The sequence below is a fragment of the Phaenicophaeus curvirostris genome, chromosome 1 (assembly GCF_032191515.1).
Source record: "Phaenicophaeus curvirostris isolate KB17595 chromosome 1, BPBGC_Pcur_1.0, whole genome shotgun sequence".
In the NCBI taxonomy this organism is placed as follows: domain Eukaryota; kingdom Metazoa; phylum Chordata; class Aves; order Cuculiformes; family Cuculidae; genus Phaenicophaeus; species Phaenicophaeus curvirostris.
In genome coordinates this window covers 141770393-141785568 of record NC_091392.1, presented here as the reverse complement: position 1 = coordinate 141785568, position 15176 = coordinate 141770393, and the positions used below count along the sequence as shown (strand labels likewise).

Genomic DNA, 15176 nt, shown 5'->3' with positions numbered 1-15176 from the left:
GTATGGTTAGTTTGGAGAAATCTCTCATTGCTTTTTGTTGCCTTCTTGGCACAAGAAGACTTTGGCGAATCCTGTTCTCCTGTCAGCCTCTTTATCTCAAGAAGCGTAGGGATTTTTTAAAGACATGAATGCTTTGATGAGTCTGGCAAAGTGATTTTGGGTGTTAGTTTCTGGATAAGTAAAAGCGCAGTCTAACAAAGACTGCAAATGCGTGCAAAGGTGGTGTGAGCAGCAGGTTAATTTTTGAAAATCCAGGCTGGCAACCACACTTGGGGTAGGCAATACTTGGCAGCCACAGGAAGGGTCCATGATGTGGAGAGCCACCGAGCTGGGTGCTGCTCCAGCTGGGGTTTGTCTGGTGCCGTGGGATTCCAGCTGGGATGGAGGAAGGAAGGACCCACAGCTCTGAGGAAGTCTCTGTCCTGGCTGCCTAGAGCCGCAGGTCCTGGGAGCCTCAGCAGTGGATCCATGATGCTGACAAGGACATAAATTTTGCTGTGCAGCTGCGGGCTCCCAGAAGAGTTTGATTCAGGAAATGCCATCTGCTGGTAGTTTGGAAACAGTAAAATTATCTACGCTTTTCTTTTTTAATTTAGTCTGAAATAATAAGTCATTCAATAAAAGTCTGTTTTTTAACCTCCAGAAGAAAAAATGGGTGCATTTATTTTAAAACAAACTATTGACTATTGTGGCTTTTTTTCCCTCCCTTAATAAATTTGACAGTTATTATAGCATACTGGCTTCTAGCAGAGTTCCCAAACTAAGTCCTCGAGCCTTCTCTGTCCACCTTCTGTGGCTAATTTTTTTTCACCACAGTACATATGGTGGTGTGAAAACAACTCAATATCTTGATGCTTATAGAAACCCTATGGTTATTTAGGCTGTGGCTGAATATTCACTTTTTTTCCTCCCACTTCCACACATACTCCGTAAGTTGGAGTCTGCCAGCTGATGCCGCAATTCCACTGACAGAAAATATGATGTTTTGGTCTATCTAGCCTTGACCAGGTACCAGCTGTGGACCATCCCAGGGAATTATTGCGGGCAGTAGGAAGCTGAGGACACAAGGGGATGTGCAGATTGGGTATGAAGCTGGCGAGCTTTCGGGCTGCGCTGCCCATGTCTCCGAGTGGAGTGAGGCTGGGCGCCGCTCCAGCAACGGCATCTTGTCTAGCCACTTCATACCCCTATAGAAAACCTGTTATACTGTAGTCTTATAAATACTGCTCTCTTTAGCAAAGCTATTGGGGTTTTGGGCTTTTTTTTTTTTAACCTCCTTTCTCTCTTTCTCTGCTTAACTACGCATTCCTCACCAGTTACTTATTAACATGAGCCACACCTTACGCTTTCTGATTTAAACTAAGTGAATAAGAGGTACAAGCCCTGAACACATGTAGCTTTTTCTTTGAGGTTGTTTTTTTTTAATAGCTTGTTATTTTCCTTTCATGTTTTAGAGCCTTGGGACTGTGCTTTGGGTGGACGCACAGCCTTTGCCACACTGTTCTGGCTTTTTATCTTTAAAACTTTTGCAGTGGAGACAAGATTCCAAAACTGGGCCAATGAAGCTGGCCTTTCACTGAATCTACTGAATATAGGAACTGTGCTGAATTGAGTACTGAAAAGCACTAGGAAGAGTCAGTGTGTCTGAAATGTGCTGCAGTGACCAGAGGCAGTATGCTGGCTTGCCTGTTCCCTAATCTCACACTACTTTCTCTCCCTCGTGGTGTCAAAAAATACCCAACTCAGCTCTCTGCCTGGCTGCTGAGGGACCTACTGCTGCTGACAGCACCTACCCCCCTCAGCATGCTCTGCACAAATACCCCGCAGGAAATGCAGTGATGGAAATATTGAGTATGCATATGCAAACAGCAGATAGACTGTTTAAACGGTAGTTAATTTAGATAATTTTATATTTGAGTATCTACTAAAAGGAAAAAAAAAGTTTGCTTCTGAAGATCTTAGGTTAGTTGTTTTCAATTTCATTTAAATTGCGATCTTTCTGAGGATTATCAGCTAAAAGTGTGGATCACTGCAGCAGGCTGCTTGTGTAATACTTAAAAAAAACCCCAACCAACAAGCAAACAAAACCAAATTAAAAAACCCCCTGCAGTGTGAACTAGCTTTTGCAGAGCTCTTTATCTTAAGTATAGTCTCCAGCTGACCCTGTCTGGGACTACAGTGGCAGTGTCAACCTTAGTATGTCATTTTGCAATTAGTGTATCTGGTGTCAGCCCACATTACAGCCAAAAAAGGCAACAGTCCTTGCTACTGCTTTCTTTCTCATCCCTTATCCTGGCACTCCTGTTTGTGTGGCTGTACGGTGAACCAGTTGAAGGGAAACTGATCCTCTTAAACCTTTTTATTTACTTATTTTTATTGGATTAGCTTTCAGTCAATTGATTCCTTGCTCTGGTTCTCTGTGCATGCACGCAAACATGGTTTGTTGCATGAAGGCTAGCATCAGGTCAAGGGAGGGGAGGAGGTGGGAGGGGAAGCGTAGTCTTGGGCCATCTCTCCTGGTAGGTGCTTGAACTTAATGAGCAGTGGTGTCTGCAGCAGTTATAAGCTTATTCTGTGTGTCCATGCACACCTGGGTGTGTGCCTAGGCTGTATGTGGGCAATGTGCTTTTACTGAGGATGTATTTAGGATGTGCTGAAGTGACATACAGTGAAGCCATAGCAGGCTGGAGAGAGCAGGAGAGATATGGAGACAAGAGTGGTGCGTAGGGACATAGAGGGAAAAGTCTTGAGAGCTCTAGCTTGGAGATGAACTTGAAAAGTTGTAGAAATGGGGCAGGACTGTCTCTTGGCACAGCTTGGGAAGTTTTAGTTTCCATCCCAGTTAGGAAAGTTTTAACCAACTCAGGTTTGAATAAGACTTACTGCATTTAGCTGCCACCATCTGGCACCCAGCTTCCATGAGTCCAGAGACCTTTCCTGAAATGCAGAGAACAAGAGGGACCAAAAGCAAATGGCACTTACATTTCATCTCCAAAGGCTAGATAACTGCTTTAGTGGACAAAGGGAAGACTGTTGCCTGGGGCTTAGTATTTCTTGGCAAGGCTGCTGAAGCAGCCTGCCATAACACCTTCCTGGCCACACTGAGGAAATGGAGATGGGATGGGTGGAGAACTGTCTGGACCATCTGGGCAGGGGAGTGGTTTATGGCTTGAGGGCTGCTGGGTGGAGACCTACCAGTGGCATTGCTCAAGCCTCTATGAGTGAGTATAGCGCACTTTCAGCCAGTTAGTTCGTGTCACTGAACTGGGTGAGGAAGAAGTAGTTGGTGTGCTGGAGGGCAGGGCTGCCATTCAGACCACGGCATGGGGCATGGGCTGATCAGTCTTGCCTACTTCAGAAAAGGCAAGTGTGCCTGGGACACAATAAGCTCGTGCGACAGAATGGGCTATGCTAGATAGCAGCACTGCCGAAATCACCTGGGGGTCCTGGTGGACAAGCTGAATGTGTATGTGGTTCTATGAAATTTTATGTTGGATCCAGATTTCAGTTGTAAAGTGTGTTATAGAGACCTTAGGGAAGGACAGAGTAATAATTTTTGAGAAGGTGATAGTCAGTGCAAACTGAATGGTTGATGAATGTGTGGATACCGAGGCAATGTGTGTGATCATGAGAGCTTTGCCTGCCCCAAGGAAGGCAGGGTGCATGGGTGGCAAGTGGCTGCGAAATGTGGCTGCATGCATTTTTATTAATGAGCAGCTTACAGGAATGTTTTAGCTGAAGTCCTACGTTGGTAATTTCTTTCAAGCAAAGCCACACTGGGAAGAGAAATGAGGCACACTTTTCTTTTAGCTTCTTAGGTGTCCTGTAAGCAAGGTGAGGGAAAGAGCAGGTGGCATCTTATACATGAATATGAAATCTGTCCTGCTAGATAAAATGCAGGGGTTGCTTCCAGTCCAAGAGGAATATATTTTGGGAAGGAAAGAGGGAATTGCATCTTTTTCTGTTACAGGAGAGTGTAAATGTAACTGTTGTGCAGTAGTGCTTTTTGGGTTACTCTGGCTAGAAATTAGATTACTGTATTTAACATGTACTAATGCTTCTTTTAATGGAGTTCCTTGTAACCTTTTTTTGTTTTCCAGCCTCTTGCAAGTGTTCACTAATAGCACAGCGAGCAGAACTTTGTATGTCAATGAAAAACTACCAGCAAGCTCTTCATGACGCGGACGTCCTGTGTCGAAACAAACCGCACTGGCCTGTGGTATGGCGCTTGTGTGTCGTAAAGACTGAATGAAAAGTGCATGTTTTTGGGGTTTCTCTCTGTGGTGGGGACAGTGCTGCTGGGGACATTGTTGGAAGAATACTGTGGCATTATCAGGGCTGTGAATGTCTATCAAAAAACTAAGTTCTTCAAGGGACAAGCCTTGAACATCCTTAACCTGTCTCCAGCCAGTGAGATTTCAGTGGTGGACAGCCAGTGATGTGATTTTGTCGTGCTGGTGCCTGTCAATGTGTGGGGGTTAGTGCTGCAGCTTGGCAGCAGAATCTGGTCCGTAAGGCTCCGTCAGCCTTGGGATCACCCTGTAGTTCTCTGGTACAGTGTGGCTCAGGCAGTGGGTGGTTTTGATGGCCTGCTGGCTGATAAATCTTTGAGGAGCACCTCAGACTGTATTTCAGGATTTCCCCCCACCCCTCCTTTAATACTGAGTTTGTATCTGTGATTCCTCCCTGTGTCACAGTCATTCATAGAGGGGGGATTGGGATTTCTTTTCATAAAAAGAGGAGGTGCTACAAGGAATGGTTGGATAGGAATGGTTGATAGGAATTTTGATAGGAATGGTTGGACTCGATGATCCGGTGGGTCTCTTCCAACCTGGTGATTCTGTGATTCTATGATTCTAAGGAGCACTGGTTAGCGAGCAGTCTGAAGCAAGCATCAGAAATGATGTTATGAGAGGGAGAAATGGAAGAAGCATGTGGTGCCTATTGTTACCACCAGGTACCTGAGGCTTAGACCGGGCGTCTTAACAGCTCACCCTACCTAGGATTATACCTCCAGTGAGTGCCTCACCCATCAGAAGCAAAACTGCAGCACAGGTTTGATAACATAAAGCCCCCGGGTACTACCTGGAGAAAGTGTAGCACTGGCAATTATGGAAGGAATCCCTGTGGAGACTAGGAAGATGTTGCATGAACCCCTTGCCCTCCTGCTTCAGTACGGGGCAGCGCTGGAGCTAGTTCTCCCATTTCCAGCTGGGGAGGACGTGGGGCTAGCAGAGAGATGCTCTCTGAAGCATCTAATTTCTGACAAGTTGGATACTTGTTTCCAAAGACTATCTGTCTTGTCACATATTAAAACCTTTCTTATTTGAAGGCAGTTCATAATCTTCTCCCTTGCCTCCAGTTTGCCTTTCTGTCTAGGGTTGCTTCTCATCCATCTCAGGTGGCATTGGCTGGGTTTTTGAGCAGAGGGAGAAAGATGAATTATGCACGTTTAGATGTTTTCCTGAAACATCTTCTCTGTTTCCCTTGAATCTGTGGAAATGTGATGCGTGTCAGTTGTAGGCGGATGAAGATTTCATTAATCACATCTCTGAAGACTGCTAATTGAAAATGAAATTTGTCATCGTGGCATAACTAGCAGTGTCACAGACACATTTCACTTGTGCTTATGTATGTATGAGAGCTTCCGTGTAAGCTGTGCTGGTCCTGAATCCATGTCTTCCAGGAATTCTGGGCATCTGCTTTGTTTTATATCTTGTGGCAGAGATTAGCACAAATAGCGCTATATAGTTAAAAAAAAAAAAAAAACTGACCATAAAATTAAAGTCATTCCGGGATGCAAGCATTCACTTATCAATAAACCAGAAGGTGCTGGTAACTGAAATGTAGTGGCTTTCTCAGTTATTGGTTAACATCTTGGGTCCACTGTAGTCAATAAAGCAACAGACGAGTTGATTTTCATGGCAACTGAAAAGAAACCAGGTCCTTGGACTCACTGAGCCAGGGAGAAGTTTTCAGTTGTACTTTTATGTGGCAGGTAGAAACAGATGCCCTTCTCCTTGGATACTGCTTGCTGTGCAACGTCCTGCTTGGACCTTACTCTTCAATCTGCTGCTTGTCAGGGCCGTGTGAAAATAGGAGAGGAAGCTGGCAGTAGCAGTCTGTGAAGTGTAGGAACCTTGAGTCTCTGAGCCTAATTTCTAGTGTTGGATCTCATGGTATTTTGTCTGTAGACAACCCAGCTGACTCCTCCTTTGCAGCTTGGATAAGGAAATGGCTCTTGTGGCCCCAAAGGATAAGGCCAAACAACCTTGTAGCCTCTACAGTACAGTGGAGTAACCTTGACAGCGATGTCAGGCACATTAGGACCTCTCTAAAAAGGGTGTGCAGGCATCGAGATAAGAAGGTCAGGATCAGGCCTCGCAGTGCCTCTCTTCTTACTGCATTCAGGAAAAGAAAAATGTATCTAATCTTGAGAGACTGGTGTGTACAGAGATTTCTTGTTTGCGTCACCAAATGACACGTGTTAATTAACCCGTCCCACACAGTGCCTATCACTGGCTTTTGATACAACCCCCATTCTTCCCAACAGTAAAAGGTAAAGATCTTAGCAGGCCTCAGTTTGAAGGGCTGTATTGAAAGAGTGAGGTGGGTACCTGATCAGGAAGATTATGGGTTACCAGATGGATTGGCATTAATACGAGGAATAGAAAAGTGTATTTGCTTATCTAACCAGCCTCTTAGACTAGTGAAACTGTACTTTTATCAGAGCCTAGAGATACTAATGAGAACCACAAGTGGACTTGCAGAGCACACTTCTATTTAACGAGCAAGAAGAAAATATCTAAATACACAATTTCTTTTCATCATTAAAGAAATCATTTCCCTAGTCAGATTTGAGCTGCAAATTGATACACATGGAGAGATTCAGAGGCATTCCTCTCTTGCTATTCTTAAGAAGTAAAGTAGGAATTGTCCTCAGCCTGAGTACACTACCTGCTCATCACAAACTTGTTACTCTAGGGTGTGGGAGAGAGAAAGAATGGGATAAAAGGTTTCAGGTTAAGTGTTGGTAAGTTGCCTTAAATTCATAATGTTGTTGGTCTTCTCTAGCCAAGTCAAATAGATGAAAAATCACCTCTGTTTAGCTAAGACACCCAGGAGAAGTGAGTGTCCTGCCTGAATCTAAAATCTTTTGCTCCCTCAGCTGCCACCTTCAGCCTGCCTGTGTCACTACCCTTTCCATGTAGCTTCATTACTGTTAAGTTTGCCCTGGTATGTGAAGCTGATGATTCCTCACTTACAGAATGATGCGAACTTCCAAATTTGTTTTCTGGATACTTGCTGCCACTTCAGGAATGATCTCTAGATTTTTGTTTCCTTTGTGTGAACAGGGCCATTATGTGAAAGCAAAAGCTCTGTCTGGATTGGAAAGGACTGAGGAAGCATTGAAGGAGTTTCTCTATTGTGTTGCCTTAAATCCTGAATGGAGCTCAATGAAGAAAGAAGCCCAAAAGGTATGAAATGTATTTACTGGCCACTTCTTGGCCATCACACTGCTTTTACTCCTGCAGCTAAGTAAAAATTCTTTCTATTTAAAGTGATAGTAAATGGGCAAAGGATAATTTAATTGTATAGATTCTCCAGTAAACCTTATTAGCATTATGCTGTGTGAGGCATCTCTTTGTTTGATGCCTCAGCCAGTGTAGGCCTGGCTGCTGCTGTTTGTAGACTACACTTGTAGTATGTCACCTGGATTTCATAGGCTCAGAGGCTGCTAATTTTAGTGCCCATCAGAAAACCACTTTTAAGTGTGAAGTGGCAGAGTGTTTAGAAGGGAGATCTGTGTGCTGCCCTGTAAAAATCCTGTGGTCTCCATAGTGGTTTCTATATATATAAGGGACACACTGCCAACCAAGCATTATCAGGTTCTCTGTGACCGTCCATACAGGCAGTTTTCTGTAAAAAGAAACTGGGATTTGGCAAGGTGTTTGGTGGAGGCTGGTGAGCAGAGGAACAGGCTGCACGCAGGTTTTATATAGATGTGAAATCTGCTTGAGGATAGAGCAGGTGAATGGAGGGGATGAGGAAAACTAGAACACATACCTGTTTTTCGTAGGAGAGCATGGTGTGAAGACTTCTGGATGCAGTGTTACGAGGGTCAGAGTAGAGAGAGGTGGAGGCAGGAGAAGTATGCAATAGACTGCTATCCCAGGTACTCCTGAGGAGCAGAGGTCTTTGGGGAGGGAGGTAGACACCAGAACAACGCCTTGGGATGTGTCTGTGGTTGCAGAGGGGACTGTCAGCTTTGGGGAACGCAGGATGTCCTGGTTATTGCAAGCTTCTTGGCATCCAGAAGCTGCAAAGTTTGTATATTTGTGTTCATACAAACCTAACTATATGTTGTAATTACTATTATTTTTTTCTTCTTTTTTCTCTCTCTAATTGACTAGATAATGTGTGAAATGTTTTTCCCAGCCTTTGAAAATGTGCATGATAGTCTAACAGCGCCTTTCTCTAGTCGAACATCCCATACAAGATTGAAACCTGCATTTCTGAGTAGTATAAACACACAGTCAGCTGCAGAAGATAGCTCTATTGCTGGGTCCTCAAAGGTAAAGTAACAAGCATTCAACATAAAAATACCAAAAATAACATGAGGATCTGTCTCATCTGTGTGACATTGTCTTTGTCTGCACTTACTTTCATGGTAAGCCCGTCTTCTCCATTGCTGTTGAATCTTTTGTTGGGATGTACTTCCTCAGAAAGAGCATAAAACTCTTTAGAAAACAATATGCTGCCTTTATGTGGGGGTTGATTATATTCATGGGCTTCCCCCCTGCTCCCTGTGCTTTTTATGCACTCAGGAGCATAATTTCTAGAGATGGGACCTGTAGGGAGAGACATGTCCCTCTTTCATGCAGCTGGAGGGTGGCCTTCTTTAAGATGGACCTGTCTACCTTGCTAGGCTCATGCTAGGGACATAGATCTATTGCTGATGGATACAACTAATAGGGAATAAAACCAAAGCAGAATTGTCTCATGCTGTATATAACTGTTCTTAATTTTTATAGGATACTGTGTTCAGGTTAACAAAAACCCCGTCCCAAGAATCTGATGTATTCAGAAGTACTGATTCTTCTATTTCCCACCATGTCCTGGATCTCTATTTTGAAGACAACAAGAAATCTTTGGGAGCAATTCTCTCCAGTTTACCTGGGGTTGGCTTAAAAAGAAAGCTGTCCAGTGATATGAGGGATTTACAAAGCTTGGATGTCCCCAGTAAGATCCCTAAAAAAGGTTTGTGTTGTGGCTTAGAAAGGGAATTTCTTTTGCACGTACTTAAAAATGATAAACTACATTTTTTCCTCCTCCCTTTTTATAGGTGTCAATGAAACATTCCCTGTAGAGATTGGGATAATATTTTATTGGCTGATGTGTCTGTTTGTGCTGTAACAGCCTATTTACCTTATTCCAGAGCGGTTTCAGTTCATTCAATGAACAGTGAAGAATTTTTTTTTTTCTCAAATGGGCCATTTCCAGGGTGTAATCCACTTACAGTTTAGTCTTGGTACTGCTGGTGCCATTTCCATCTTCTAGGTCTCAGAGGTATAGCTGAATTTCATTGTCTTTCTATATGAAGGAAAAGATGCAGCAAGTCTGGAAACTAATCTTTGACTGGCACGAGAAACAGTCACATTTAACTTTACGTGAAATTTACCAAGCAAACAAAGGAGCCTTTTGAATAGCAGTAGGTCCCCTCAGTTTTCTGTCACTTGATAGCTGTACTTACAATTGGTATGCTTCTCAGGCTTTTAACAAAGACCTCCAAAGTGGTTTTAGTACCCTGGGATAAAAATGCTGAAGGTAATATATTGCACCGAGTAGTGAAATAATTGCTTAAAGGGGGCTTTTAAAATGCTGCTATTTTAGCATGCGTTTTTTCCCAGTGCTTTCTAGGCAAGTCTGACTTCTGCCTTAAAATCTTAGTCTTCAAGTACTGCTGTCTGCCCATCCACTTTGCAAATGATCAGTGTATGGCTGGTGTATGGCTGATCACGGTGCTGTGGAGGGAAAAAACCCTGTACTTGTCTGTGAACTGCAGACTCAGTAAATAGATTGTGAAACCTGACCTGACTGTATCTTTACAGTGAAGGCCAGAGATCGCGTTTTACCAGTAACCATTAGTTTCTGGTCTGTACTAGATCCCGATGCCTTGTTACTATTTGCAGAATGAACACAGTTAGGGTTCTTGCTATTACTAAATGCTAACATGTTAGATGTAGGTTAGAGATAACGCTGTTTTCCTCTGTAGGCCAAACAACAGTAGTGCCCTCTCCCCTATCCTGTCTGTGCTCAAGATAAAACAGATGCTGAGCATAAGTTATCCTTTAACAAAACATCCTAGTGTTTCAACTTAACATAAAAAGCTGAGCCATTTTTTTTTGGTTGTTTGGTTTGGTTTTTTTTTTTTCAAAACTGTCAAGAATTTAGGACGTGGAGGCAGCATTCATGGCTCTGTTGCAACTCATCACTGAGCAACAAAGATGCGGATTGTAAAAGAAGTTGCAGAATCTGCTTGTATAAATGTCATCAGGAGCTCCAGCTGATAGCTCTTGGGTTTAAATGCTGCTGCTGTGCAGTTTTAAGCCCATGCCCTTTAAGCATGTTAACTACCACCCCTAAAAAACAGAGGGGGCAGAGTTTGAAGTGAGGTGCTTTGTTGCCCTATTGGCAGAGTGCTGAGTTAGTGAAATCACTACTAGGTAATGCAGCTCCAATAGTCCTTAAACTTTAAGCTGTCTGAAATATGGGATTTCCACACAAGCCTAGTCTAGAGGAGCTTAAGCTTTTTAATACTTGTAAGAAAAATTACCCCTGCTGAGAGATCTATAATAAACACTGATGAAATAGTTTGACTGTGTGTAAACAAATTAAATTCTGGACTTAATGTACTTTAAAACATCTGGCCTGGCTGATGTGGGAGTGGTGATGGTGGTGGGAAAGCAATAGCATAGTATTTTAAAACTAGACTTTAAAAAAAAAACAAATCCAAAACAAACAACTGTTTTTGGAAAAGCAAATCACCGGTATTCAGCTCTAAAGTGCTTTCTCTGGCCATAGACACCATCCGTTGCTCTCCAAAATATTTCTTGGTGCAGTGTCTAAAACTTAAAGGGAAAATATGTTTGTTTGGAACAAAACTGGAAAAACAAAAAAAAGAAAAAAGAGAAATTACTTTCTTTATTGAAAGCCCACTTAAACAGCATCTGAAATTGCATGATACTTAAATATTTACTGTAATCATCTTAACTCTACTTAGATGCAGATGTTTTACCTGAAAACACCGTCATTGCTTCAGGAGAGGTACCAGCAACTCTGGTGGATGTGTCGGACTTTGAGTGTTCCCTCTGCATGAGGTATGACTGCATTGACTTCTGATTAAGATCAGAAAGCCTTCCTAGCTTCTGAAAAAAGTTTTCATGGTGTCAGCAAGGAAACATGCCAAAGAATGTCTAAGTCATTACTCTGTTTCTTTTTCCTGAACCTTGCATCTGGTGAATCTTTGTAGATGTGGTTTTCTCCATTTTGCATGGTTTTCTCCATTGTTCACCACTGCTAAAAATGAACACCTTCTTTATACCCTTAGATAAAACTGTCACCTGTGATTTATACAAAGAAAGGAAAGGAAGAGGTGGCTGGATCTAGGGGCTCCTTTTCACAGTTTGGGAATCTGCATTGTTTATGTTGGCAGCTCAGCTTTTTTGTTCTGTGTTTTGATGTTCAGGTTGTTCTATGAACCTGTTACCACTCCCTGTGGACACACCTTTTGCCTCAAATGCCTTGAGCGTTGCCTTGACCATAATCCGCATTGCCCACTCTGCAAAGAGAAGCTGTCAGAAGTAAGTATGTCCTTGCCCTAATTAACAAAATTACAATGCTGTGTTCTCCTGAAATTACCTATGCAGGTGTTTTCTGTGCTCAACTTGCAGACCAGAACAACACAGTAGTACCCACAGTATCAAGCTGTGTGTAGACCTAATTTGCTTCAGAATTTATTTTGTCATTCCTTGGAAGACAAATGGGGTTTGCTGGTGCTTCAAGGCATAGAGGCTTCCAGTATCACGTCAAGCTTATGCCTGGGGAGTCCCTACCATAACCCTGTTCTTATCACATGTTCAGCCTCTATCTCTGCCTGCAGTGAATGAGGAATGGTAGCTCTTTGGTCAAAACCTCTGCTCCGTTAGACATCTTGTATATGGAGTATGTTTTGGGGAGTACCTCTAGGTGAAAATAATACATGTATCTTCTGCAAAAGCTAGGAGGGACTGCCTTTTCTTGGTGGTGGTACAAATTCTGCCGATAAAAGCGTATGGGAGCTATAGTTAGAAAGACATGGGAGTGGACCTTATATTCTAAAGTGGGAATTTTGATACCTGAAGGCTGTAAAGGAGGAGAGATTGTTACGGACCTGACCTAATGTGCTGTTTGGCCTTAAGAAGGGGATGGATTGAGAGGGAGATGTTACCTGATTCTCGTGATCAGACGTAGGAGTTAACTCTTCTTTGCAGTTTCTGGCAAGCAGAACTTACAAGAAGACCGTCCTCACAGAAGAACTGATAGTCCGTTACTTGCCAGACGAATTATCTGAAAGGAAGAAAGTTTATGAAGAAGAAATGAAGGAATTGTCAAAGTAGGCTCTATTTTTACTACTGACAGTATTACAAAAATGCATTTTTATTTTAAATTACTGTAGAAGCTTAATTTGCTTATGAAAATTCACAAACTCGGTGAATTTGTAAATTAACATGCTTTGCATTTTTTACATGTTTCTCGTTTACCTGCAACAAGCATATGCTTGGATGGTAGAAAGGCACAACAATATTCTTCAAGATAATTGCTTTTTCCTCTGAAACAGTGCAATAGCTTTAAAAGTTATAATGTTTTTTTTCTGGGGCTTGAAGCCCAATTGTAAATGGGTTAAATCTTCAAGTCAGGACGTGTTCAAGGATTCAGTGTTGTCCATGATATGTGGAGTTTGAAGTACAACTCAAGTAAAAAGAAAAAGAAAGCATGCAATTAGGCCTGAAAAAAAATAAACAGAGGATTAGTGGGCTCCTTCAAAATTGAAGGGCTTTGCTGAGCTTGGGAGCTCTCTACCACTTTGCTTTAAGTGTGATTAGTGCTCAGATACTGTATTGCTATAAAAAGTTATCACCAAAATCTTACTACTTGTATCTAAGTATCAATATACACGTTGGGGCAATTGGCTATTATTTTGACTTTTTTTCTATGAAAGTAGATTGGAGAGACTCTTTAATGTGCTAACAGAAAGAGTCCTGAAATGTGTTTGTCTTGTAAAAATGACAAACTTTGATCATAAACACATTTACAAAGAATTAATCTAGAAAGACCACGGGGCTCAGTGTCATATTAAAACTTTATGCTGAATATAGCAGTACCTAGAAAAAAGCTAATTTTTTTTTCTTGTAACTATTATCTTGCAGTTTGAATAAAGATGTTCCCATCTTTGTATGTACCATGGCCTTCCCTACCATCCCTTGCCCACTCCATGTCTTTGAGCCTCGTTATCGTCTAATGATAAGAAGATGCATGGAAACTGGTACCAAGCAGTTTGGCATGTGCTTAGCTGATGAATTAAAAGGGTAAGGAAATGAGCTGAGAATGTCCTGTTGTTGCAGAGGTGGTTGTGACCTATTGGAGTACTACAGGGCAGTATACTTGTCTCCTCAAACCAATGTGGTTCCTTCCATTCCTTCCAGTCCTGCATCAACCAATACTGGAGTGGCTGGCTTTTCAGTTTTGTACATTAAACATTCTTTGGTCACAAAGATGTCATTCTATTGCTCCCTTGTTGGATAGATAGCAATATAACTCATCCTGCTACTACTACAGGCTCCAAAATTAGCACTTAATTGTCTGTGTGGTTGGAAGGCTTCCTAGCCTGTTTCTTCTAGTGAAAGCTGACTGTCTGGATGAGGTTGCTCCTCTGTCTGCTCAGTTTTAAAACCCAAAAATTACATTAAAAAAATAATTCCAAAACTTGCATAGTTCTCCTATATGAGTGGTATCACGTGAATGAGACAAAGTATGCCCTTGGCTGAGAAGCCTGTTCTGCTGCTGAATGTTTAATTTGGATGTTTGTCTTTACTTCCATGTTGCAATGTCTACAGTACCTGTAGTGAGTGGGTTATATTGTCTTTCAATATGATCGTGCCTTTAGTTCATTTTTGTGAATTCTGGCACTGCTGTATTTCCAGCTCTCCCCATGGAGACTGAATACTAATCATTAGATGAAAACCTTCAGGTTTTTAATTCCTTTATAGATCATATTTTTTTTTGGGTGAAGGGGATAAGAAGATGCTTGTGGAAAAAATTAGGTGGTCTTGAAGAAGTTCTAGCTTATGAGATGTAATAGGTAGTTGCTGACTTCAGAAGATGCATCGGAGTAATGTGAACTGTAGAATGGGTGGTGGTTCATGTGGGAATTTTTAAGAACACATTAGACGAGCATCCTCAGGAGCAGCATTTTTGTAGCTGATAATCACTGGAGCTGAGAGGAGGGCACTCATACAGAGAACCTGGGCAGCATTTTTTTTTTTTTTTTTTTTTGTCCCAGGCTGGGTGGTAAGATGGCAGTAAGAATATAGGCGATGCTACAGCTTTCAGTTGGCTCTGGCTGTGCTTCCTGCCGTTTGGCACTCTTGTCAATCTTGTGCTTAGTGGACTTCAGGCTCCAACAGTAGCTGATGCTCTGCAGTCTGTTCCAGGTGATACCAAATTCTTGTAAGAATGAGGACAAAATGACCCTAGGACATCAGTGATAAATCCTCTTACACCTGTGAAGGCTTGTGGAAGAGCCAGACTTATTTATAGTCAGTTCTAATACAGCGAGCCAAGGAGTTTCAATCCCCAAAACACAATAATTGATCTATTATGTAGTGTCATAAAGGATATTTTGAAATACAACCAGTATGGTTAGATTTTATGTCCTGTCTGCTTTGAGTTACTGAAATAATTAAACTCCTTAAGCATGGTAATTTCTACTTAAATCAAACACTGATGTGTAGGAAGCCTTCATCTGTAGACATCTGGCAGGCTGTTGTAGCTTCTTACACGAGTAAAGTTCTTTTGTTTATTCAAAATTGTGAAATCAACTGGGAGTAGAAAAAGTGGGGAAACTTGTTTTGCCT

At 42.1% G+C, this 15176-nt stretch overlaps 2 protein-coding genes across 4 annotated transcripts in view; one reads left to right on the top strand and one right to left on the bottom strand.

Moving 5' to 3' along the window:
- The window catches only part of RPL31 (ribosomal protein L31), a 492543-nt gene that overhangs the window by 354632 nt on the left and 122735 nt on the right, over positions 1 to 15176 (bottom strand). The gene's annotated exons all lie outside the window — the stretch shown is intronic.
- LONRF2 (LON peptidase N-terminal domain and ring finger 2) overlaps positions 1 to 15176 on the top strand; it is a 34162-nt gene that overhangs the window by 11837 nt on the left and 7149 nt on the right. For all 3 annotated transcript variants that reach the window (XR_011339124.1, XR_011339125.1, XM_069876625.1), the window contains exons 2-9: positions 4101 to 4219; positions 7356 to 7478; positions 8415 to 8576; positions 9036 to 9261; positions 11285 to 11381; positions 11750 to 11864; positions 12534 to 12655; positions 13470 to 13628. Coding sequence is in view for 1 of the 3 variants with exons in the window: in XM_069876625.1 (XP_069732726.1) it covers positions 4101 to 4219; positions 7356 to 7478; positions 8415 to 8576; positions 9036 to 9261; positions 11285 to 11381; positions 11750 to 11864; positions 12534 to 12655; positions 13470 to 13628 (1123 nt within the window). In the remaining 2 variants the exon portion in view is untranslated. The remainder of the gene's footprint in view (positions 1 to 4100; positions 4220 to 7355; positions 7479 to 8414; positions 8577 to 9035; positions 9262 to 11284; positions 11382 to 11749; positions 11865 to 12533; positions 12656 to 13469; positions 13629 to 15176) is intronic.